General features: G+C 45.6%; 1 protein-coding gene across 8 annotated transcripts in view; it reads left to right on the top strand.

Annotated features, from left to right (window-relative positions):
• Positions 1-17,444, top strand: part of THOC5 (THO complex subunit 5) — a 41,173-nt gene extending 23,729 nt beyond the window's left edge. For all 8 annotated transcript variants that reach the window (XM_078337399.1, XM_035268793.3, XM_035268808.3 and 5 more), the window contains 9 exons: positions 1,153-1,261; positions 6,881-6,982; positions 7,901-7,997; positions 8,577-8,691; positions 10,624-10,727; positions 10,871-10,958; positions 13,108-13,223; positions 14,106-14,296; positions 17,256-17,444. In XM_078337399.1, the coding sequence (XP_078193525.1) occupies positions 1,153-1,261; positions 6,881-6,982; positions 7,901-7,997; positions 8,577-8,691; positions 10,624-10,727; positions 10,871-10,958; positions 13,108-13,223; positions 14,106-14,296; positions 17,256-17,319 (986 nt within the window). In that variant the 3' untranslated portion in view covers positions 17,320-17,444. The remainder of the gene's footprint in view (positions 1-1,152; positions 1,262-6,880; positions 6,983-7,900; positions 7,998-8,576; positions 8,692-10,623; positions 10,728-10,870; positions 10,959-13,107; positions 13,224-14,105; positions 14,297-17,255) is intronic.
• Positions 17,445-24,642: the final 7,198 nt, after the last annotated feature.

Raw genomic sequence — 24,642 nt, 5'->3', positions numbered from 1 at the left:
ATGTCTTAATTAAAGACGGTATGATTAACAGTGATCCACACCACTCTTAATTTAATTGGTCCAATACTGTTAACTAAATGACAGAATGTTTTCAGTTCCTTCCTTTTTCAATTAATGTCCTTTTTCTGTTCCAAGATCCAAGCCAGGGTCTCACATTGCATTTAGTTGCCTTGCTTCTTAGTCTCTCCAGGCCGTGACAGTTCCTCAGTCTTTCCTTTTGTTTCATGACTTTGAATAGACTGAGATTATGGATTTTGGGGGAGAAGAGAATAGATGAGGTCATCGCTATCATGTCATATCAGGGGTACATGATATCACTGTCTTATTTCTGGTGACACTGACCTTGATCACTTGGTTCCCTTTCCATCTTGTCTTTGTTAGGAGAGTAACTAAGTTCAGTCCACATGCAAGGACAGATAAATTAAGCTTTAACTCTCAGAGGGAAGAGTAGCAGAGAATTTATAGGTGCTCTCTTTGCTTTTTGATCATTATATTACCACAATTATCATTGTGATTTTGTTTTTATAGTAAATGATTGTAAAAGCCTCTTTGAATTTTTTTTCTTTCTTTTTTTTTTTTTGAGACGGAGTTTTTGCTCTTGTTACCCAGGCTGGAGTGCAATGGCATGATCTCGGCTCACCCCAACCTCCACCTCCTGGGTTCAGGCAATTCTCCTGCCTCAGCCTCCTGAGTAGCTGGGATTACAGGCACGCGCCACCATGCCCAGCTAATTTTCTTTAGTATTTTTAGTAGAGACAGGGTTTCCCCATGTTGACCAGGATGGTCTTGATCTTTTGACCTCGTGATCCACCCGCCTCGGCCTCCCAAAGTGCTGGGATTCGGGCTTTAGCCACCGTGCCCGGCCGAAGCCTCTTTGAATTTTTTTATGATCCTGTTTCTTATTGTTTATTATAATTTCAACTTTGTTATTTATGACTCTGGGGGTACATGTGCCGGTTTGTTACATTGTATTGCATGGTACTGAGGTTTGGGGTCTGAATGATCGGTAACCTAGGGAGTGGGCATAATGCCCAGTAGTTAGTTTTTCAATGCTTGACCCCTGCTCCCTTGTTACCCACTATGATTCTATGATTCTGTTGACTCTGCTCTGAGTGTTTGACTCATAAATTCTCTCATCTTCCTCTCCTCCAGATGACAGTGTGCTTCACCTGACTTTCTTCTACCTCATGAACCTCAACATCATGACAGTAAAAGCCAAAGTGACAACTGCCACGGAGCTGATCACCCCCATCAGTGCAGGGTATTGGGCAGGCGCTGTGGCGAGTGATGTGTGGGATGAGGAGGTGATGAGAGCCTTGTTGTGGGGCTGCTCTCGGTTCCTCCCTCTGGCTCCAGAGAGGTCCACAACTGTGTTGACTTGTCTTATATCCAGATGGACTAGAAGTCTTGGCACATTTTGGTATTTGGAAAGCACTCTGACTTTAATTTGTGAAGTCCTCTAACTACACAGCAGGTGATAAAAGTGACAACAGCATATTTGCAAATTGAGTAGGTGGGGCAGAGCACCAGCTTTTTGTTACCAGTGGAAAGTGTGAGAATATAAAATGAGATTTGGCAGACATTTTCAGGTTGGCAAATTTAGGCCACTCTTTTCCTTTTCCCTTTCTATCCCCAGGTGCTAGAATTTTTGCTCCCCAGCTCAGCTCAACCCCATGTCCTTATCTGGGTGGTGGGAGGATTGTGGTGGTTTCTTGTGAAAGTTTTGAGAAGAGTGAACAGAGGCATAATAATGACAGCCACCATTGCATCCCCAGGAAGGCCCTGACCACAGTGCCCTTTTTTTTAATTTCTATTTTTGTTGATACATGGTCTCACTATGTTGTCCAGACTGGAGGACCATTCCATAATCATAGCTCACTGTGGCCTCAAACTTCTGGGCTGTAGTGATCCTCCCACCTCAGCCTCCTGAGTAACTAGGACTATAGGTGCACGCCACCATGCCTGGCTCACTTTCTATTTTATTTTATAGAAATAGGGTCTTGCTATGTTGCCCAGGGTGGTCTTGAACTCCTGGCCTCAAGAGATCCTCCTGTCTCTGCCTCTCAAAGTGCTGGGATTGCCAGCATGAGTCACCATACCTGGCCCACTCATGGCATTCTTCTTCTGCAGCAGTGGGTGGGAAGAAGGGTTGAGGGGCCTGAGGGTGAAACAGCTTCCATTCACAGGAGCACTGCCCTGACCTATTCCCACAGTCAGCTGTAGAAAGACCACTGAGGCTCAGGGAGGTACAGCTCTGGTACCTGGTGTGGAGTGGGGCTCTTTCTTCCCCTTCCAGTTCTCCATGATGGTGATGTCTCCTGGGTTTTTAGACTCTGCACTTAGAGTCTACATCCCCTTCAGGCCACAGCAGTTTTGGCTGCTGTACCTGGGAGTGTCACTGGACTACCCAGGGGTGCTCAATAAAATTGACCCTGTTCCCATCTGACCCAGCAGAGGGGAGCCCAGGGCTTGCTTCTGAACATCCAGTTATACGGTACAGGGCTCTCAGTTCAATGAGGAACTCTGGGGTCCCCACATCATGGTAGAGCTCATCATGAGCATTCTGCTTGTTCATTTCTCAGGTGCCCTACATGTTAGTAACAGGACTGCAGCCTGGCTTTATTGCATGCTCAACTCCAGCTCTTAGCTAACCTGGCCTCAGAATCTGTTTCTTCACTGTGTTCATTGTAATATCCCCTCCCATGGTGCTTGTGAAGAATAAGGTCAAGTGCTTAGCGTAGATGAAGCTTTTGGTAAAGGACAGCTCATTTATTTTATTTATTTATTTATTTTTTGAGATGGAGTTTCGCTCTTGTTACCCAAGCTGGAGTGCAATGGCGCGATCTCGGCTCGCCGTAACCTACGCCTTCTGGGTTCAGGCAATTCTCCTGCCTCAGCCTGAGTAGCTGGGATTACAGGAACGCGCCACCATGCCCAGCTAATTTTTTGTATTTTTAGTAGAGACAGGGTTTCACCATGTTGACCAGGATGGTCTCGATCTTTTGACCTCGTGATCCACCCGCCTTGGCCTCCCAAAGTGCTGAGATTACAGGCTTGAGGATTTTAGGCGCGGCGTGATCCACCGCGCCCGGCCACCCAGCTAATTTTTTGTATTTTTAGTAAAGACGGTGTTTCACTTTGTTGACCAGGATGGTCTCGATCTCTTGACCTCATGATCCACCCACCTCGGCCTCCCAAAGTGCTGGGATTATAGGTGTGAGCCACTGTGACCAGCCAGAACAGCTGATTTAAAATCATTGACTCTTGTAACTTTCATAATAGCTCTACGGGGTAAATTAACTGAGGCTCTGGACAGTTAAGGGGTTGCCTCAAGGTCACAGGTAGAGAGCAGAGAATTATAATTCAAAGTCAGCAAGGCCTGTGTACCGCTGTTGTCATTGTCAGATGGACCCTAACCCCTAAACAGGGAGGAGAGATAAAAGGAAATGTCTCTGTGAAACTGGGATTAGGTCTTCAAGGCCTTCAGATGTTGTCTAGCTCATCTTCCTATTTTACAAATAGAGAAACTGAGGTCCAGAGAGCACACAACTAATTATCAAAGCACTGGACCTAAAGCCTGAGACTCTGGACTCCCAGCCCAGAAGGCTTTGCTCAAATATAGGCTGCCTATATTTCAATACAAACACCAACCTGGTGTACAGTTATATTAATTTATCTATTAAAAGGTAAGGACATAGTCTCATACTAATTCCTGAAGATGGTGTACTGTCATTCTAATTTTCCTGATTTTTTTCATGTTTTTTTGCGGGAGGAGGGAGGTTTCAGATAATTTTTTTAAAAAAATAATACTGTGTTTTGAATCCAGATCACTATAAGGCCCATACATTGCTAATGAGCAAAGCTCCTCTCAGGTGTCTTCTCATCTGAATGTTCTGCCATCGTTTTTGTTTTCTCCTAAGACTCAATATCTTGGGCTTTCCACCCTCTTTTTATTTGTTGGAGAAAATAGGTCGTTTGCTCTGTGGTTCCACCTAGTCTGGATTTTGAGGACTGTGTTCCTGTGCTACCATTAAATGTGTTCATCTTTCTCCCTGTATTTTCTCGTGAACAGGGAGTTGACTTAGAGACTTGATCAGATTACATTTTGAAATTTTTTACAGCGGTGGGGTGGGTAGAGGGCAGAACTATATCACTGTTGAATACTTCCATCAAGGGGCACAGGCTGTCTCTATTTTTGTGACGTTACTGTCATTGGCGACTGTTGCCTAGATCCCTTAATTCATTAGAGAATTAAAAAAAAATTCTGACAGAGTTAATGTTTTAAGTTTATTTTATTTTATTTGTTTATTTTGAGACAGAGTCTCTCTCTGTCACCCAGGCTGGAGTACAGTGGTGTGATCTCAGCTCACTGCAACCTCCACCCTCCAGGTTCAAGTGATTCTTCTCCCTCAGCCTCAAGTAGCTGAGATTACAGGCACATGCCACCACGCCCTGGCTAATGTTTGTATTTTTAGTGGAGACAGGGTTTTGCCATGTTGGCCAGGCTGTTCTCACAGTTAATGTTTTTAATACCAGCATTTTAATCAGAATTAAAGCAGCATCCCTGAATTTTCCTGAAGAAGGCTCAAGAAAGTGTTTTTCAGAATGATCATTTGACCATTTTAATTAGTCAGTTGTTCATTAATTCGTTAAACTTTTTTGGGGGGCGGACGGAGTCTTGCTTTGTCACCCAGGCTGGAGTGCAGTGGCTCAATCTTGGCTTACTGCAACCTTCACCTTACGGGTTCAAGCAGTTCTCTTGCCTCAGCCTCCCAAGTAGCTGAGATTACAGGCATGCGCCACCACGCCAGGCTAATTTTTTTTGTGTGTGTATTTTTAGTAGATATGGGGTTTCAATACGTTGGCCATTCTGGTCTCAAACTCCCAACCTTGTGATCCCTCCACTTCAGCCTCCCAAAGTGCTGGAATTACAAGTGTGAGCCATGGTGCCTGTCCCTTTAAACTGGTTTTTTTTTTTTTTTTTTTTGAGACATCGTCTCACGCTGTCGCTTGGGCTGGAGTGCAATGGCGCAATCTCGGCTCACTCCAAACTCTGCTTCCTGGGTTCAAGCGATTCTCCTGCCTCAGCCTCCTGAGTAGCTGGGATTACAGGTGCCCACCACCACACCTGGCTAATTTCTTGCATTTTTTTTTTTTTTTTCAGTAGAGACAGGGTTTCACTATTTTGGCCAGGCTGAACTCCTGACCTCATGATCTGCCTACCTTGGCCTCCCAAAGTACTGGGATTACAGGTGTGAGCCACTGCACCTGGCCCCATTAAATTATTTTTAATAACTTTTCATTTTTACTAAGGTTTTTTTTTTTGAGATAGTCTCAACTACTCATTGCAGCTTCTACCTCCCTAGTTCAAGTGATTCTCCTACCTTAGCCTCCCGAGTAGCTAGGATTATAGGCACATGCCACCAGATCCAGCTAATTTTTGTATTTTTAGTAGAGATAGGATTTCATCATGTTGGCTAGGCTGGTCTCGAACTCCTGACCTCAAGTGATCCACCCATCTCAGCCTTCCAAAGTGCTGGAATTACAGGAATGAGTTACTGGGCTCAGCCATTACTAAGGTTTTTTTAGTCCCTTATTTTCCATCAAAATGTTATAACAAAGGTTTGACTGGTTGAGAAGTTTTTTGTTCTTGTGTTATATTTTTATGACTATAGATAGCCTTTCCTTTTATATTTATCGTTTTTGCCAAGTTCGGTTGTCTTGAGCCCCATATTGCAGATATAAATTTTGCCAGGAAGGTTTGATTCCTTCATTAGCTTTTGTCAATTAATAACCTTCATCATGGGCAGAGAGAGTTAATGTTTTAATTTAATTTAAAACATTAATTTAGTTCTGTTTTGTTTACTAATAGGTTGATTCAATCTACTAGTAATAGTCCCTAAAATCTGGCTAAAAGACTGAAACATATTTGTTTTCTAGTCAGTTCTCCATATGAGGTGGTGAAGCGGGGCAGAGACCTCGGAAAACAGGGATACTCAGTGAAATAGAGTAGGGAAGAGCTGGAAGCCTCCAATGTCTTGGTGTAGAGTTCTTGAAGGTGTTCTGGGGCCAAAACACAGGATCAGCACATGCTTCCAAGTTGCTCCTGATGTTATCCCTGGGAAAGATAAAGGAGAATCCCCATTGGTTCAGGGAAAGAATGAGTCTTGTCATCCTTTGTGATAAAAGTACTACATTACCCTCCCACATTATCTCTTCTTTGCTTGTCACGTTTAATGAAAAACTGTGCCCTAACCATCCCTGGTAGGTGACAGTAGCGTCACTATTTCTCTCTGCTTGTAGTCCTGGGTCACCGTCTCTCCGGTGCATGCGATTATATCTTTTTCTGGGGATGTATGGGAGCCTTTTTCTGTGATTAGCATAATATTTGGTCAAAGTGAGATAGACACAGCACCAAAGCTATATACTTGTTCTCTCTGTAGCAGAAGGGAATCTGTTCTGCTTTTATGAAAATTATAATTCTTTCCACTGCTGGTGTCATGGGACTTTGCTCCCCTGAGGTAAGGCCTTGGGCACCATATAAATCTTGAAGGGATGAGTTTTTAAAAAAATAATGATTAAGAGTATCAGACAATATAAACCCACCTCTAGCACTTACTAGCAGTGTGATCTTGAACAAGTTCTATCTTTTAAAGCCTTGAGTTTTTTCTCTGTAAAATAGAAATGATAATCCTCCCTCATAGGATTGTAAGGATGCAATGGCCTCAAGCGTATAAAAGGTCTGGCCCACAGGAAGTGTTGAATAGATTATGGCATTCGTCATCAGTGAGGCGTGGCATTACCATCCCCAAATGCTCTAGCCTAAGTTGAAGAAAGATGTTGGCTACATTCTCACTGCGGACTCGTTTCCCTTTTCTAGTGACTTGCTGTCTCCTGACTCAGTCCTGAGTTGCTTGTATCCTGGGGATCATGGAAAGAAAACTCCGAATCCAGCCAATCAGTATCAGTTTGATAAAGTTGGGTGAGTCAGCGGTTTCCTCCTCTGTCAGCCTCTCTACTTCTGAGTTTCTCTGGTGGCTCAGCTAAATACTAGAGACCTGTTAGGGCCAGAGGTAACCTAGAGGATAGCAAGGACCACAGGGTAGAAGGGAATGCTTGTTCTTTCTTGCTTACAAGGTGAAGGGAGAACATGGAAAAGAGTGGAAGGATCGAAACTCAGAAATATGTTGAGTGCGGTGGCTCATGCCTGGAATCCCAGCACTTTGGAAGGCCAAGGCAGGTGGATTGCTTGAGCTCAGGAGTTCGAGACCAGCCTGGGCAACATGGCAAAACCCTGTCTCTACAAGAAATACAAAAATTAGCCAGGTGTGGTGGCACATAACTGTAGTCCCAGCTACTGGGGAGGCTGAGGTAGGAGCATCGCATGAGCCCAGGAGGTCGAGGCTGCCCTGCACTCCATCCTGGGTGACAAAGCCAGACCCTGTCTCAAAACAAAAACAAAAATGCAAACAAAGGCTAATGCCCTTTTCATGGCCTTAGCCCATGAAAAAAAAAAAGAAAACAATTCACTCTGGAAACATAAAAGAATATATGATACAATAGAAATGTTTGACATTTTAATTATCTGAGGATTAATAATTTTAAAAATATTTTCTAAATTGGTAGACCAATAAAGCACACTGCCTTTGTATTTGATACTTGCTTATAAGTTAAAGGGCTGCAAGAGGAAAAGGAAAAAGGAAAGTGAATGTGAGAGAGGTGAAATTCACAGTAGGGAACTGACAAAGCTGAAGGGCTTTGCCAGCAGCCTGGGTGTGAACATGGCCGAATCTGCAGGGCTGGCCTGTTTGTGGGGCATGGGAGGTGGGAGGAAGGCTATTTCCTGGGACCACAACAGAAGTGACTTATAGCATCATTTTATTTATCTTCTTTTCTGCAGCATCCTGACTTTGAGCGACTATGTACTCGAGTTAGGTCACCCCTATTTGTGGGTACAGAAGCTAGGTGGTCTCCACTTCCCCAAAGAGCAGCCCCAGGTCTGTAAACTGATCTCATCTACTTGGCTGAGGAGTTTACCTCATCTCTTCCTGTATAGACTCTATAAAGGTCTGTCATAGCCTTTGGAGTTTTGAACTTGTAGAATGTGTCCCCTCAGGGCTATGACCTGCCTTCCATCCACTCAGGACACTAAAATGTCTGAGACTTACAAGAGTTCAGGTACCTTTTGCCTTTTTTCTGAGCCTAGTAGCCTTCTAGACCCAGGTTACTTGAGTCCTTGCTCTGGGACTCATGGTTGCAGGCTCTCTTGCCCTTGTTCTTGTGTGCAAGTGCCAAATATGAGGCATGAGCAGAAATCCAGGGGGCTTGGCCCCTTAAAGAACCTGCCTTTCCTCAGAAGTTGGGCACAGCTTCTTGAGAACCCAGCATCTTGTGTCGTTTCTGCTGGGACTCAGCATCTGGCCTGTTAATAGCAGATAAACCTTGCTCTGTCTACCCATCTTGCAGCATGGATAATCCAGGCTGCTGCAGGCAGGCGGGTCCCAGGAGAGAGATGGTGCCCAGAGGAAGGGATGGGGGAGCACTCACTGGAGTGTGTGTCTCATTGTCACTCACAGCAAACAGTAATTGCTGATCACTCGCTGAGCGCCAGCCACATGGAGACCACCATGAAACTTCTGAAGACCAGGGTGCAGTCCCGCCTGGCCCTCCACAAACAGTTTGCCTCCCTAGGTAAGCTGATGATGGGGCGGTGGTTTAAGAGTCACTCAGATAGCAGCAACTTAGCCCTTCACTCAAAACTTTTGAATCCTGACAACAAATAAAAGAGACCTGGATTCCTGGCTTTATGGAGTGGGGATCTTGGCAGGGCCACTGAGGAGAGCTCCAGGCCTGTCCAAGCAGAGGGCTAAGCTCCCCTCAGAGCTATGAATGCTGTCTTGGCTCTCACAGAGGAGGCCCAGAGCCATTGGGTGGCACAAATTTGTGAATTGGTCAGGGGCAGCTCATCCTAGGTTAGTGCATTGCAGACTTTGATGTGCATTCGACATGTATTTAATGAGATCCTGATTCATGCATTGAGCATAGTGCTGAGGGAAGAATTGAGCACAGTGAGCTCCTGCCTCTCCTTCCGTGACCCATAGTCAGATTATTTGAATTCAGCTGGCCAGGGAGGGACTCACATATCCCTCCCCCAAGGCCTGCTGACCTGGCATTCCCCAGGGTGAGGCTGAGCCTGTTTTCTTTTAAGCTCCCAAGTGATAATGATGAGCCACTGACTGAAGTGGTGGGATGTGGGGGTTTCTTTTAGTTTATTCACTCAGTAAATGCTTGTCAAATGCTTACCATGTTCAAGGTACTTATGGTGGCAGGGGGATGGGGTCAAGATTTTTCTCATCTAAAAGACCCTGGGTCAGGCATGGTGGCTCTTGTCTGTAATCCCAGCATTTTGGGAGGCCAAGGCAGACAGATCACTTGAGGTCAGGAGTTCAAGACCAGCCTGGCCAACATGATGAAACCCTGTCTCTATTAAAAACACAAAAATTAGGCCTATCATGGTGGCTCACACCTGTAATCCCAGCACTTTGGGAGGCCGAGGTGAATGGATCACGAGGTCAAGAGATCAGGACCATCATGGCCAACATGGTGAAATCCCGTCTCTACTAAAAATACAAAAATTGGCTGGGCATGATGGTGTGAGGCTGAGGCAGGAGAATTGCTTGAGCCCGGGAGGCGGAGGTTGCAGTGAGCCGAGAGTGCCACTGCACTCCAGCCTGGCGCCTGGTGGCAGAGTGAGACTCAGTCTCAAAAAAAAAAAAAAAAAAAAAAAAATTAGCCGGGCATGGTGGCATGCATCTGTATTCCCAGCTAAGCAGGAGGCTGAAGCAGGGGAATCACTTGAACCTGGGAGGTGGAGGTTGCAGTGAGCCAAGATCACACCATTGTACTCCAGCCTGGGCAACAGAGCGAGACTCCATCTCAAAAAAAATAAAAATAAAAAAAAAAAAAGAGTTTGTCAGGAAGGGCATTGTGTTTCTAGGACACATCTGGAGACCACCCCCCACCAGTTCTTAGACTCCACGTGACTGCTGATCTCTCCAATGCTTGTCCGTCAGGCCTTGCTCCCCATCGGCATTGCTAAGTTTGTTTTGTCCCAAGGTTGGAAGCTTGTCGTTTTGGACAGAGTTTACTGTGCTGGCATATTTGCTGATTGAAATGCCAGCAGGAATTTACCCTGGAGCAGTTCTCTGGCTCTTGTCCCTTAGAGGAGCTGACACAGAACACTTCAGTTGTTCCCTCCATCAAGGTCAGCTACAAAAACACAGGCCTCGGCTATTTGATCTAATTAACAGTCACTGCTGCAGAGGCATTGTCCCTGGTTCTGGCTGCAGGGGTTTTTCTTTGTCGGGCTATCATTTGCATTAAAGAGAAAGCACCGTAAATGCTGGCACTGGATCTGGCCACAAGCACACAGCACTGGGTGAAGGTCAGGTTGATATGCCTCATTCCTGACACATGTTGACCTGGGTACTTCTTGAGTGCCAGATGCACCAGGATACCTGGCCAGGCCATCTGAGCCCCTCAGAGAGCCCCAGGAGGATGCTAGTTACCCATCTGTGACCCCTGATTTCTACCTGTGACATCACCTGTCTTGCTCTCTTTTAGAACATGGCATTGTGCCAGTTACCAGTGATTGCCAGTACCTCTTCCCTGCCAAGGTTGTCTCTCGCCTGGTAAAGTGGGTGACAGTTGCCCATGAGGATTACATGGTAGGTGGAGTGACAAGTTACCCTTACTGTTCTGAGGACCACAGGACCATATCACCTTTCAGCTCCTGCCACCTCACTGGAAGGGCAGGGGATTTGATTAGAGGATCCAGAAGTTCACTTTCTGTCTGTGGTACCTCTTTCAGGAGCTGCATTTCACCAAAGACATTGTGGATGCGGGGCTGGCTGGGGACACCAATCTCTACTACATGGCACTCGTCGAAAGGGGCACAGGTAATTGCTCTGCTGATTACAGGGATTCTAGGCAAAGGGAGCTGCCGAGAATCAAACACTCTTGGGAGGTTGTCCAAAGAAAGCAGAAGATCCTAGAGTCCTGCTGCAAGGACTTAAGAGATAATAATGATTATGAGAACCTGTTTAGCAAGGACTTACTTTGCAACACAGTCACACACATGCTCTGTCTCATGGAACCCTCACTGCAGTCCTAGGGGTAGTACTGTCATTTCCATTTTACACGGGAGGAGATGCAGGCTTGGTTGCAAGCCCAGTGTGATGAGCCTGAACTCTTTGCCCTTTCCTTCACCACTCTCCATTACCAGACATGTCCTCCTCCTCCCTCTTCATAGCAGGACTGAGGTGTCACTCTCAGATTGTAAAGGGCAGGGTTACAGGGCCTCCCTCCCTCTTCTACAGTCCCTGTACTCACTTTAGAGGCATCGAAAACTCACTTTAGAGGCATTTTTCAACCCCTTCTGGCATCTGACTCTGCCAAGGCTCCCTGCCCAAGTCCTTAGATGCTATGTTTGGGCCATTGTGCTGTTGTCCCACCTAAGCCTCAGCAAGCCAGGCATTGCCTACGGGATTTGACACTCCCAAGACTAGGTGCTGAGCTGAGGAAGTTGTCTGTAGTTCTAAGACAGTTCCAGAACTGTAAGGAAAGGTTGAACTCTTTGGTATTAGACTTTCTGTCCTCACTACCCCACTTTCTTCTCTATTTTTCATGTCTTTTTGGGTGGGGGAAGTACTTTTTAATAAATGTTCTAACTGTTAGGGAAGAATTTTGTTAACCTCTCCTCTCTTGTATGAATAACTAGTGGTCAGAGAGTTAAACTCTCCCCACTCCCCAGAAATAACTAAAAAGGAATGGCAAACTTGTCCCACTTAAGAAGATAAATGTCATCCTGTTGAAAAAGGCAAAGGCTCTGGCCTGGTATGGTGGCTTACGCCTGTTATCCCAGCACTTTGGGAGGTCAAGGCAGGTGGATCACCTGAGGTCAGGAGTTTGATACCAGCCTGGCCAACATGGTGAAAACAAACCCATCTCAACTAAAAATACAAAAATTGCCCAGGCGTGGTGGCAGGCGCGTGTAATCCCAGCTACTAGGGAGGCTGGGGCAGGATAATTGCTTAAACCGAGGAGGTGGAAGTTGCTGTGAGCCAAGATTGAGCCATTGCACTTCAGCCTGGGGGACAAGAGCGAGACTTCGTTTCAAAAAAAGAAAAAGGCAAAGGCTTTCACCAGAAAATAGAAAAATGAATTATGTTAAAAAACACAAATATTTTGTTTAATGATATGAACACAGCTTTGGTATCAGCCAGTTATGGTTAAACTCAGCACTGCTACTTTACAACTATTTGATGGTAGGGAAACTTCTATCATATCCCATTTCTTTCTTTCTTTCTTTCTTTTTTTTTTATATTTTTATTAGAGACGGGGTTTCACAATATTGATCAGGCTAGTCTTGAACTCCTGACCACAGATGATCAACCTGTCTCAGCCTCCCAAAGTGCTGGGATTACAGGTGTGAGCCACCATACCTGGCCTCATAGCCCATTTCTTTATGTAAAATGAAGATGATGATAATAGTACCTAACTCATAGAATTAGGATGAAATAAAATGTGTCTAAAGGGTTAGCACAGTGCAAACAGTAAGGACTCTCTACATGTTGGCTAGTAGAAAGAATCTTATATAACAAAATATGTAAAAACAAATGAAGAAAATAGAGAAAATATATTTGATGTAACAGTTGATACACAGTATTGTTGAAAAATTAGACAGTAAGCTTTCACATGGAGAAATCCTTACCTGCTGGCAAATAAAGAAATGACAATTAAACTTCTATCAAAGTAGCAAATAGAACTCATGGACAAAGCCAAGGTGGACCAGACTCTGGAGTCCACAGCTTTGTGGCACAGTAAATATATCAAAGTCCTTGGAGATACCAATTATAGAACCTCACATTCTGCAAGCTGGCAGTTTCACTTAGGACATTCTAGAACAGTTGGTACCAGAATATGCTCTGCAGCATTCAAATTAATAGGAGACATCTGAGCTGGCCTCAGGGGTCCTGTGGGGAGGCTGCCATGGCTGGCAAGCTGGGTCTTAGAACTGAGTTTTCTTCCTCTCTCCTCTCTTCCCAGCCAAACTGCAGGCTGCTGTGGTATTGAACCCTGGTTACTCCTCCATCCCACCTATTTTTCAGCTCTGTTTGAACTGGAAAGGGGAGAAAACCAACAGCAACGATGACAACATTCGGGTAAGGCCCAACTGGGGATGTTGGGAGGAGCAGGCAGAGCTCCCAGGGGAGGTGGCCATGGCAAAACCCACTGCGGCTAAGGGCTTGGGTACTGCCTTAATTCCCAGAACAGCGGGATCTGCCAGGATTTGTAGAATTTGCTGGAACTTGTGTAATAGAGGAAAGAGTCTAGACCTAATTGCCTACCTTGGGATCCACAGGTTTCCCTATTTATAGAGTAAGGAGAAATACCTACCTTAAAGGTTATTGGCTTGAGCTTCTGTAAAAAATGTGAATAAGACCACCTGCCTACCTTGGAGTCCACAGGTTTCCTCATTTATAGAGTAAGGAGAAATACCTACCATGAAAGGTTATTGGCTTGGGGTCCTATAAAAAAATGTGAATAAGCTCTGAATCATTGATTTCCTCTTCTCTAATGGTTCCCAAAGGACCTGTTTCTTAGAAGCACTGGAATGGCATGAGGAATGACATCATTGCAGCTGTTAATCATCGAAGCTGTTACGTAGCAGCCTATAGCTGCTCCTAAATCAAATGTGCCATGGAATGAGTTTTTTTTTTTTCTTTTCTTTCTTATAATGCAACAGTGTTGAGAGAGGAACTCGTTTTTAACCAACATCTTCTGACTTAGGTCTTATTTTGAGACTCCTTCACCTCTGTTTTCCTGGCTATGGGCATACAAGGCAGGGAAAGTTATGGGTCAGAATCAGAAACACCTTGTTGTCTTGATGAGGGGGCCTCAGGATAAGCCAGTGTAGCTTGATCTGATGGCCCAGTTCCTGCAGAGGCATCAGTGCTGAGGTCCATACAGGGCTGGAAGCCCAGTCACTGTGGTTACCACATGTAGAAAGGTAGTGCTGAGATGCTGGCTTTCCCACCGCACAGGCCATGGAGAGTGAAGTCAATGTGTGCTACAAGGAGCTGTGTGGCCCTTGGCCCAGCCACCAGCTGTTGACCAACCAGCTGCAGCGGCTGTGTGTGCTGCTGGATGTTTACCTGGAGACCGAGAGCCATGACGACAGTGTGGAGGGGCCCAAGGAATTTCCTCAGGAGAAGATGTGTCTGCGGCTCTTCAGGTGAGTGGAGCCACCGGTGGGGGGCTCTAGGGACTTCTCATGGTAATTTGGGTCAGAAACCAGAGTCAGATTTTCTGGGGAGAGCTTCATTCTTCTTTCCTGAAACTTCCCCTACAGCCCCACCTTGGTCCACCTGTTTTACACGAGCAGCTCCTAAAGGTGGGCCACCCAACCAAATAAGCAGCGCCAGGTACAAGCCAAGAGGATTTGGCTGAACTTTATTTTCTATACTTTCTGTGGAAAACGATAGAGTTTATTTACTTTTTACTGTCCAAATAAGTTGTTGTTTTTTTTTTTTTTTTTTGAGACAGAGTCTTACTCTGTTGCCAGGTGCCAGGCTGGAGTGCAGTAGCGTAATCTCAGCTGACTGCAACGTAACCTCCACCTCCCGGGTTCAAGCAATTCTCCTGCCTCAGCCTCCCTAGTAGCTGGGACTATAGGGTGCACCACCACACCCAGCTAATTTTTTTTTTTTATTTTAGTAGAGATGAGGTTTCACCATGTTGGCCAGGATGGTCTCGATCTCTTGACCTCATGATCTACCCACCTTGGCCTCCCAAAGTGCTGGGATTACAGGCGTGAGCCACCGTGCCTTACCCCCCAAATAAGTTTTTGAAACTGCATCCTTGCCTGTCCCCAGGGAGTCTGCAGTGGCCTTTGTAGGATACTGCCCTGTCAGTGAGAGTCGCAGCTTTAGGCAGTCAGGCAGCACAGAAGGAACCAGTTTAGAAGTAAGACAGATATGAGTGCACATCTCTGTTTTGTTGCTGACCTTGGAAGAGTCACTTCTGCTTAGCTCTGAGCCCCTGCTTTTTTTTTTTTTCTTTTCTTTTCTTTTCTTCGAGACGGGGTCTCGCTCTTTTGCCCAGACTGGAGTGCAGCAGCATGATCATAGCCTACTGCAGCCTTGCAGTCTTGAGCTCTGGGGCTCAAACAATCCTTCCACCTTAGCTTCCCGAGTAGCTGGGCACCACACCCAACTAGTTTTTAAATTTTTTTGTAGAAATGTAGTTTTATTATATTAGCTAGGCTGGTCTCAAACTCCTAGGCTCAAGTGATCAGCTTGCTTCAGCCTTGCAAACTGTTCTCAATTACAGGCGTGAGCCATTGCACCCGACCTCCCATTTTCTAAAGACTAAAGTGGTGGAAGTAATACCTTCTAGCTCATGATGAGTCAGAAATAATTCATGTAAAGCTTCCTGGCACAGGACTAGGACTCAGAAAATGCCAGCAGTTCCTGACAGCTTGGTACTTAAGAGTGTCTGGGCTCAGGACACTTCTAGCTACTTTTTCTTTCTCTTTCGTTTTGGGTTCTTTATTTTCCTTGCATACCCTAAATCATGTTCTTTTAAGAGTCAATTTGAAAATTGCAGATTTTACTGCTCAGGCATCCCCTCCTTTCTGTGCAAGGTTGGGGAGGAGCAGTGTTTGGGAAGGAAGAAGGATGTTAATCTGTTTCTAATCAGGACATTCCCCGGTGTTCCCTGTTAGTCTAAACAGGGCCTTACATCTCCCTCACCTTGTCCTCGGACAGCCAGTTCCAGCCCTGGAAGCAGTCCCAGCATCCTCCCACCTCATTTGACACCTCCACTGGCCTGGTTCATTGTGTTGCCTCATAATAACCAGTTCCAGCTCCTGGTAGCTGCTGGGAGCCAGAGCTGGTGGCCAGATGCTGGCACCTTCTAGGACTTTCTCTTCTCAGAGGGTCTGTGCAAGACCCTCAGCAATTTCCCAACTGCCCAGCGCACTCTAGCACATTTCTAGGGTGGGAATTCTCACAAAGCCAGTGTTTATTTCCTCTTCCTAATGGTTCCTAAAAGACCTACTTCTTTTTTTTCTTTTTTTTTGAGACGGAGTCTCACTCTGTCACCCAGGCTGGAGTGCAGTAGTGTGATCTCAGCTCACTGCAACCTCCGCCTCCTGGCCATAGGACCTGATTCTCTCTCTCTCTCTCTCTCTCTTTTTTTTTTTTTTTTTTTGAGACAGAGTCTCACTCCGTCACCAGGTGCCAGGCTGGAGTGCAGTGGTGCCACCTCAGCTCACTGCAACCTCCGCCTCCCAGGTTCAAGCAATTCTCCTGCTTCAGCCTCCCGAGTAGCTGGGACTACAGGCATGCGCCACCACGCCCAGCCAATTTTTTTGTATTTTTGGTAGAGACGGGGTTTCACCATGTTGGCCAGGATGGTCTCAATCTCTTGACCTGGTGATCTGCCCACCTCGGCCTCCCAAAGTGTTGGGATTACAGGCATGAGCCACCGCGCCCGGCCAGGACTCGATTCTCAAAGGGCTTTGTTGTATCTCCAGGCTGAGCTCGTCTGTCAGCATTCTGGGAAGGTGCTCCTTCAGTTACTCAGATCCAGTTAACTCTATGGCCAGTAGATGTGAGAGGTGAGGCTCTCCGGCCAGGATGCAGAATGCTGGCATGGGCAGCAAGAGACCTGAGGCCAGGCATTCCACCAGCCTGGCCAGCATGGCAAAACCCAAACTAAAGCTAAACCTAAACTCTGCTAAAAATGCAAAAATTACCCAGGCATGGTGGTGCCTGCCTGTAATCCCAGCTACTACTCGGGAGACTGAGGCACGAAAATCGATTGAACCCGGGAGGCAGGGGTTGCAGTGAGCCGAGATCATGCCACTGCACTCCAGCTTGGACAACACAGTGAGATTCCTCAAAAAAAGGGGAACAATCCTAAAAAGTGAGGGTGCCCAAAGCTATGTCCTTCAAGTGCCACTGTCAGTGAGGGCCTTTTTCAGTTTGTGTTCACTGATTTGTAATCACAAAGACATTTTTATGAAAATAGCGTCGCACCTTATATGTTGTTCTGCAGTATGCTTTTCTCACAACATTCTGTGTCATGTAACTCTGCCTCTTTTTTTTTCCCCATGTGTGAATGAACCACACTTTATTTTATCAGCCTGGAAGGTGTGGTATTAACTATTCCTTCTTCTGTTTCTCTAGGGGTCCTAGCAGGATGAAGCCATTTAAATACAACCATCCTCAGGGATTCTTCAGCCATCGCTGACCTCACACCCAGCCTGTTGTTTCCCCTGAGGCCTCACCTTGAGTACTAGGCTTCTGCTTGCTGCTCTGGCCCACACGTGCTTGATATTCTCCAAAGACATCATCCAATTAAAAAGCGTCACCTGACCAGTGGCCTTTGTCTGCAGTTCCTTGCAGGGTGGCTTTGCAGTCTGGAAGGGCAGGTGGGAGCTGTGGCACAGTGTGAAAAAGCATTTGTAGAGAGACTTTTTCTCAGCAGCCAAAAAAAGCAGAGTGCAAAAAGATTCCAATTCTGCAGAAAGATGCTGGCCTCTTGTCTACACACACCCTGTTTCTGCTTTGAGGGGAGGTCCTCATGATCTTCGTATTTATTATCCCAGGTTCCTGCTGTTAAGAGGTGTTAGAGGCCGGGCACAGTGGCTCATGCCTATAATCCCAGCCCTTTGGGAGGCCAAGGTGGGTAGATCACTTGAGGTCAGGAGTTCGAGACCAGCCTGACCAACATGGAGAAACCCCGTCTACTAAATATACAAAATTAGCCGGGTGTGGTGGCACATGCCTGTAATCCCAGGTAGTTGGGAGACTGAGGCAGGAGAATCACTTGAACTTGGGAGATGGAGGTTGCTGTGAGCTGAGATCATGCCATTGCACTCCAGCCTGGGCAACAAAAACGAAACTCCGTCTCAAAAAAAAAAAAAGAGGTATTAGGAGAAGCCAAAGTCAGCAGAGCACAAGGAGCAAAAGCTCTTCCCTCCCCACCTGCTCTTCCCGCTAGTCTTGTCAGGGTTGCCAATGGATAGATTCTTTCTGATCATTGGATGTTACAAATGTCTGACATTGCAGTATAAACAAGACAAATTCAGTTGATCCTTGAACAACTCAGGGGTTAGGGGCACCAACACCCACTGCCCTGCACAATGGAAAATCTGTGTATAACTTTTGACTCCCCAAAAACTTAACTACTAATAGCCTGCTGTTGACCAGTAGTATGCTATTAGTAGTTACTTACTGCTAACATAGTACATACTTTAAGTATATATTTTGTATCTCGTATACTGTATTTTTATAATATAGTAAACTAGATAAAAAAAATGTTATTAGGAAAGTCATAAGGGGCACAGGGTGCAGTGGCTCACGCCTTTAATTCCAGCACTTTGGGAGGCTGAGGCAAGTGGATCACTTGAGGGCAGGAGTTTGAGACCAGCCTGATGAACATGGTGAAACCCTGGCTGTACTAAAAATATGAAAAGTAGACAAGCATGGTGGTACATGCCTGTAGTCCCAGCTACTTGGGAGGCTGAGGCAGGAGAATTACTTGAACCCGTGAAGCAGACCTTACAATAAGCCAAGATCACGCTATTGCACTCCAGCTTGGGCGATAGAGACTCTCTCTTAAAAATAAATAAGAAAGCCTTAAGGAAGAAAATACGTATCTTCTATTCATTAAGTGAGAGTGGATCACCATAAAGGTCTTCATCCTGTCTCAGGGTTGAATAGTCTAAGGAAGAGGAGGGGTTGGTTTTGCTGTCTCAAGGATGGCAGAGGCAGAAAAGGTGGAGGAGGTGGATGGGGAGGCAGGCACTACTGTTACTTATATTGAAAAAAAATGTCTGCAGTGGCTCATGACTGTAATCCCAGTACTTTGGGAGGCTAAGGCGGGAGGATCCCTTGAGGCCAGGAGTTTAGGACCAGCCTGAGCAACATAGTGAGACCCTGTATCTACAAAAATTTAAAAACTAGCCAGGTGCAGTGGCATTAACCTGTTAGTCCTAGTTACTCAGAAGGCTGAGGTGGGAGGATCACTTAGGTCCAAGAGTTAAAGGTCACAGTGAGCTATTGATTGTGCCTGTACTGTACTCTAGCCTGAGAAACAATTCAAGACCCTATCTCTAAAAAATAAAACGGCTTGGCACGGTGGCTTATGCCTATAATCCCAGCACTTTGGGAGGCCGAGGCAGGCAGATCATGAGGTCAGGAGTTCGAGACCAGCCTGGCCAAAACAGTTAAACCCCATCTCTACTAGAAATACAAAAAATTAGCAGGCATGGGGTGGGTGCCTATAATCCCAGTTACTAGGGAGGCTGAGGCAGGAGACTCCCTTGAACCTGGGAGGTGGAGGTTGCAGTGAGCTGAGATCATGCCATTTTACTCCAGCCTGGGCAACAGTGTGAGACTAAATAATTAATTAATTTAAAAAAGAAATCTGCATATAATAGACCCACACAGTCCAAACTGTTGTTCAGAGATTAACTGTATGTCACAGAGAGTAATTCTAAGCCTTACAGGATTTCATGGAGTTGGTGAGAGTGGTGTTGGAGAATCAATCACATGCAGACATACAGGACAGTGTGACAATGGTAGAGTGAGACCACGTAACATTTGAGGAGAATATTTTTTATTGAGACAGGGTCTTGCTCTTTTGCCTAGGCTGGAGTGCAGTGGCATGAACACAGCTCACTGCAGCCTCAACCTCCTGGGTTCAAGTGATCCTCCTGCCTTAGCCTCCCAAGTAGCTGGGACCACAGGTGTGTGCTACCATGCGTGGCTAATTTTTAAATTTTTTTGTATAGGCAGAATTCCACTATCTTGCCCAGGCTGGTCTCAAACTCCTGGGCTCAAATGTTCTACCTCGGCCTCCCAAAGTGCTAGGATTATAGGTATGAGCCATGATGCCCAGCCTGAAGAGAATCTTTATGGTAATGACAAAAGTGCCTCAAAATACAGTGGTTTGATTCTCAAAGGATTAAGAGAAGTCTTGGGAAAATAGGTAACAACCTTTAAAATGTTTGTAAAATTACCTCCTTTGTAGTACTCCTGCAAAAGTCGAAGTAAAGGATGGCATAGAGTATTATTGGACAGTTTTGTCAAAAAGTCTATCTTATCCCACCATCAGTACTTCATTCTTCATTCATTTTAAGAAATAAGATGGGCCGGGTGTCATTTCTTACACCATTCCAGCACTTTGGGAGGCCGAGGTGGGCGGATCTCCTGAGGTCAGGAGTTCTAGACCAGCGTGGCCAACATGGTGAAACCCTGTCTGTACTAAAAATACAAAAATTAGCTGGGCATGGTGGCACACGTCTGTAATTCCAGCTACTCAGTAGGCTGAGGCAGAATTGCCTGAACCCCCAGGGTGGAGGTTGCAGTGAGCTGAGATCATGCTACTGTACTCCATCCTGGACAACAGAGCAAGACTCCATCTCGGGAAAAAAAGACGTAGACATTTAAAAATACTTGAGAATTACTTCGTAGTTGTAGATACAGAGTCTGCTGATTCCAAGAGGAAATACATGTCAGGTCTCCATATGCAAGCCTGGAACCTGAAAGTCTGAAGTCCTGCTTGCCTCGGCTGATGTCCCTAATCACCCGGTATGCTTCCCTGGACAAGCCCTTCATCCAACCCTGCCATCTTAACTGTTCTTATGATAATGTAAATACCTCTCACCTAACCCTGTCATTGTAACTGAACTTGTGGTCATGTATACTCCCTTGCCCCTACCCCCCACCACTGTTACTGAACTTACTCTGCAACACCCCTGCCCCCCAAAAAACTACCCAAACCTATAAAACCAACTCCTATCCCACTGCCCTTTGCTAATGCCCTTTTCAGCCTTAGCCCACCTGCACCCAGGTGAATAAACAGCCATGTTGCTCACACAAAGCCTGTTTGGAAGGTCTCTTCATTCCAAGCTAATGTTTTTTCAACAATGCATTTTGTTCTTTGTGATTGCCCTGATGAAACTTTTTATCCCTCCACAACACGCTGTTAAGCTTGGTCCCCATCATAAACATATTCCCCCTAAGTGGGCTTTTACTGATTTTCCTTGGATAATGCAGACCTCCAGTATAGAAGCTATTCCTTCAGGCCTCTCTGCTGATCACTGAGTACCCCAGGGATAAAGATTTTCAGAGGAAGAGCTAAGTTAATAGATTCCTTCCTGTAGCAGGGCCCTTCATTTTACAGATGGAAATCTCAACCTTGCTGGGCACGGTGGCTCGTGCCTATAATCCAGGCCATTCAGAAGGCTGAGGTAGGAGGATTGCTTGAGCCCAGGAGTTCCAAGACCAGCCTGGGTAATGTAGTGAGTCCCCATCCGAAAACGGGGAAAAAAGAAAAGAAACCTGAGGCCAGTGAGAAGAGAATGGTACCTTTGGTGGCTGTTAAATGACCGCCACTACCCTTAATCCATTTCAGTCCTTTGAATTCCAAAGGCAGGTACTGTCTAGCTCAGAGGTTCTCAAACATCAGCCTGTTTGGGAGTCACCCATCCCAGCACCCAAGCCCCATTCCAAATATTCTGACTCAGTTGACCTGAGATGCACCAAGGAAGTGTATTTATTTATTTATTTTTTGAGTCTCGCTCTGTCACCCAGGCTGGAGTACAATGGTGCAATCTCAGCTCACTGCAACCTCCACCTCCCGGATTCAAGTGATTTTCCTGCCTCAGCCTCCCAAGCAGCTGGTATTACAACTGTGTGCCACCACGCCTGGCTAATTTTATATTTTTGGTAGAGATGGGGTTTCACTATGTTGGCCAGGCCGTTCTTGAACTCCTGACCTCAGGTGATCCACCCACCTTGGCCTCACAAAGTGCTGAGATTACATGCGTGAGCCACCTGGCCTGACCAGGAAGTATATTTTTAACAAAGCTCCCAGGTAGAGACTGCCCTGGTCTCTTTATGGAAGGCACTGTACTTTCTTCCCTTCCCTTTCCTCATTTTTCTTGATGACTCCACAGGGCTAGATTCTCTGGGCAGCTTTCTCTCTTCTCCTGTCTTCTGCACCTTGGGTAGCAGCATGAGCTTCTGGGTGCTTCTTTCTCTCCACATAGTGAAACCTGGTCTTTTCCCAGACCTACTTGCCTGGGACTTTGTCCCAGCTGGCATCCCCCTGGTCTGTACACCTTCAGGCCTTGTGTCTCACCGCCTGTGCTGAATAAGATTGAAATAGAGCCTAAAAATAGTTTCTTTAATGGCTCCTGCATTGCAGCCTACACTTCTCTGTTCTTGGCTGGAAGGCAGCCAAACTGACTCAGCAAAAAAGCTCATCTCCAGAAGCCGGGACAAGATTTCAAAGAGGGCTTGTCAGGGCTGGGAGGAGGCTTTGCTTCTTAGGGGATATCAGAGCCTGTCACCCTCCAGAAGAGATTTTAAACAAAAGAATCCCTTGGCTTTAAGGAGAAGGATTTTAAAACATGAGAAGCCCAGGTCAGTCCCTCCCTTGTGAGCTACTTAGTCATTCATGCTAATGGTGGGCAGATTAGGGGAAAGGGCCTGGCTTAGGAAGACCTAGACACTTCCTCCTCAGCTGGAATTGTCCACGGACTTTTGGCAGATTACACTCTGGGACATACCCCAGACTGCAGCCCATCCGTCACCCTCTTATACCTGGGACTCAGCCTGTGTTCCTTACCTTTTTTTTTTTTTTTTCCCTTTACAATTTTTTTGAAACATTTTATTTTGTAGAGACAAGTTCTCACTATGTTGCCCAGGCTAGTCTTGCACTCCTAGCCTCAAGCAATCTTCCCATCTCAGCATCCCAAAGTGCTAGGATTACAGGCGTGAACCCACCATGTCAGGCCTGTTCCTTGCCTTTTTAAAGCTGCCATCCACATTCCTGATTTATTGGTATCTTCTAGTCTCTTCCTTATTTTCTTCCCAGCTTATCCCTTACTATGTTCTCTGCAAGTAGCTCCCACAGACCCTTTTCATAAACTAAAGGGTGTTCTTGCTGATCACTCTGCAAAGCTAAGCAAAACCCTATCCCTGGGAAGAAGCAGGGCTGCCAGACTTCCCAAGGAACTTAGTCCCTGTTGGTGTAGCCGACTCTGTCCTTTCTATGGTGTTCAGCAGTATCTCTGATGAGAATAGGCATTAAGCATCTATTTTGGGCCAGGCCCTGTGCTAATCACACTTTTACATTCACTGTCCTATTTAAATGCAACTTAGTGTCTAAGTCTTTTGCCTCCTAAATTTATCCTTAGGTATTTTATTATTTTTGATACTATTATAAATAGATTTGTTTTCTTAATTTCTTTGATTGTTCATTGTTGGTGAATAGACACACAATTGTTCTTTGTGTGTTGATTTTATACCCTCTGGCTTTATGTAATTGATACATTAGCTCTAGTAATTAAAAAAAAAAAAAACTTTTGTAAAGCTGGGCATGGTGGCTGATTCCTGTAATTTCAGCACCTTGGGAGGCTGAGGTGGGTAGATAACCTGGAGTCAGTAGTTTGAGATCAGCATATTCTGCTTATGTTTTTTTCTATTTTTTTAAAACCCATCTTTAAAAAGAAACAAAAAACTTTTGTGCCAGTCTGGGCAACACAGTGAAACTGTCTGTACAAAAATAAAATTTAAAAATTAACCGGGTGTGGTGGTGCATAACTGTAGTCCCAGCTACTCAGGAGGCTAGGGCAGGAGGATCACATGAACCCAGAAGTTAGAGGCTACAGTGAACTACGATCACCCAACTGCACTCCAGCTGGGGGACAAAGTGAGACCTTGTCTCAACATAAATAAATAAATAAAAGGGTTTTCTTGGTGGATTCTTTGGGATTTTCTATATGTGTGATAATGTAGTCTGCACATAGAGATAGTTTATTTCTTCCTTTCCAATTTGGATGCCTTTTCATTTTCTTGCCTAATTTCTCTGGCTAGGACTGCTGGTACTGAAAGTGGGCATCTTGTCTTCTTCCTGATCTTAGGGGAAAAGTTTTCAGTCATTCACCATTAGTTTTTTGTCTTTTTATTTTAGAAACGGGGTCTTGCTGTCACCCAGGCTGGAGTACAGTGATGTGATCAAAGCTCACTGCAGCTTTGAACTCCAGGTTTCAAGCAATTCTCCCACCTCAGCTTCCCACGTACCTGGAACTATAGGTGCAAGCCATTGTGCCCAGCTCCTCTTCATTTTTTAAGGTAGTGTATTACATTGACTGATTTTCTTTTTCTTTTTTTTTTTTTGAGCTAGAGTCTCACTCTGTTGCCCAAGCTGCGGTGTAATCTTGGCTCATTGCAACCTCTGTCTCCCGGGTTCAAGTGATTCTCCTGCTTCAGCCTGCGAGTAACTAGGAGTACAATCACTTGCCACCACGCCTGGCTAATTTTTTCTTTTTCTTTTTTTTTTTAAGTAGAGACGGGGTTTTACCATGTTGGCCAGGCTGGTCTCAAGCTCCTAACCTCAAGTAAACCGCCCACCGGGATTACAGGCATAAGCTGCCGTGCCCAGCATCAAGAATAAGCTTTTTTTTTTTTTTTTTTTGAGACAATTTCTCACTCAGTTGCCCAAGCTGGAGTGCAATGCGTGATCTCAGCTCGCTGCAACCTCAGCCTCCCAGATTCA

The sequence above is a fragment of the Callithrix jacchus genome, chromosome 1 (genome assembly GCF_049354715.1).
Source record: "Callithrix jacchus isolate 240 chromosome 1, calJac240_pri, whole genome shotgun sequence".
Taxonomy (NCBI): domain Eukaryota; kingdom Metazoa; phylum Chordata; class Mammalia; order Primates; family Cebidae; genus Callithrix; species Callithrix jacchus.
This window is presented reverse-complemented; position numbering and strand designations above follow the sequence as displayed.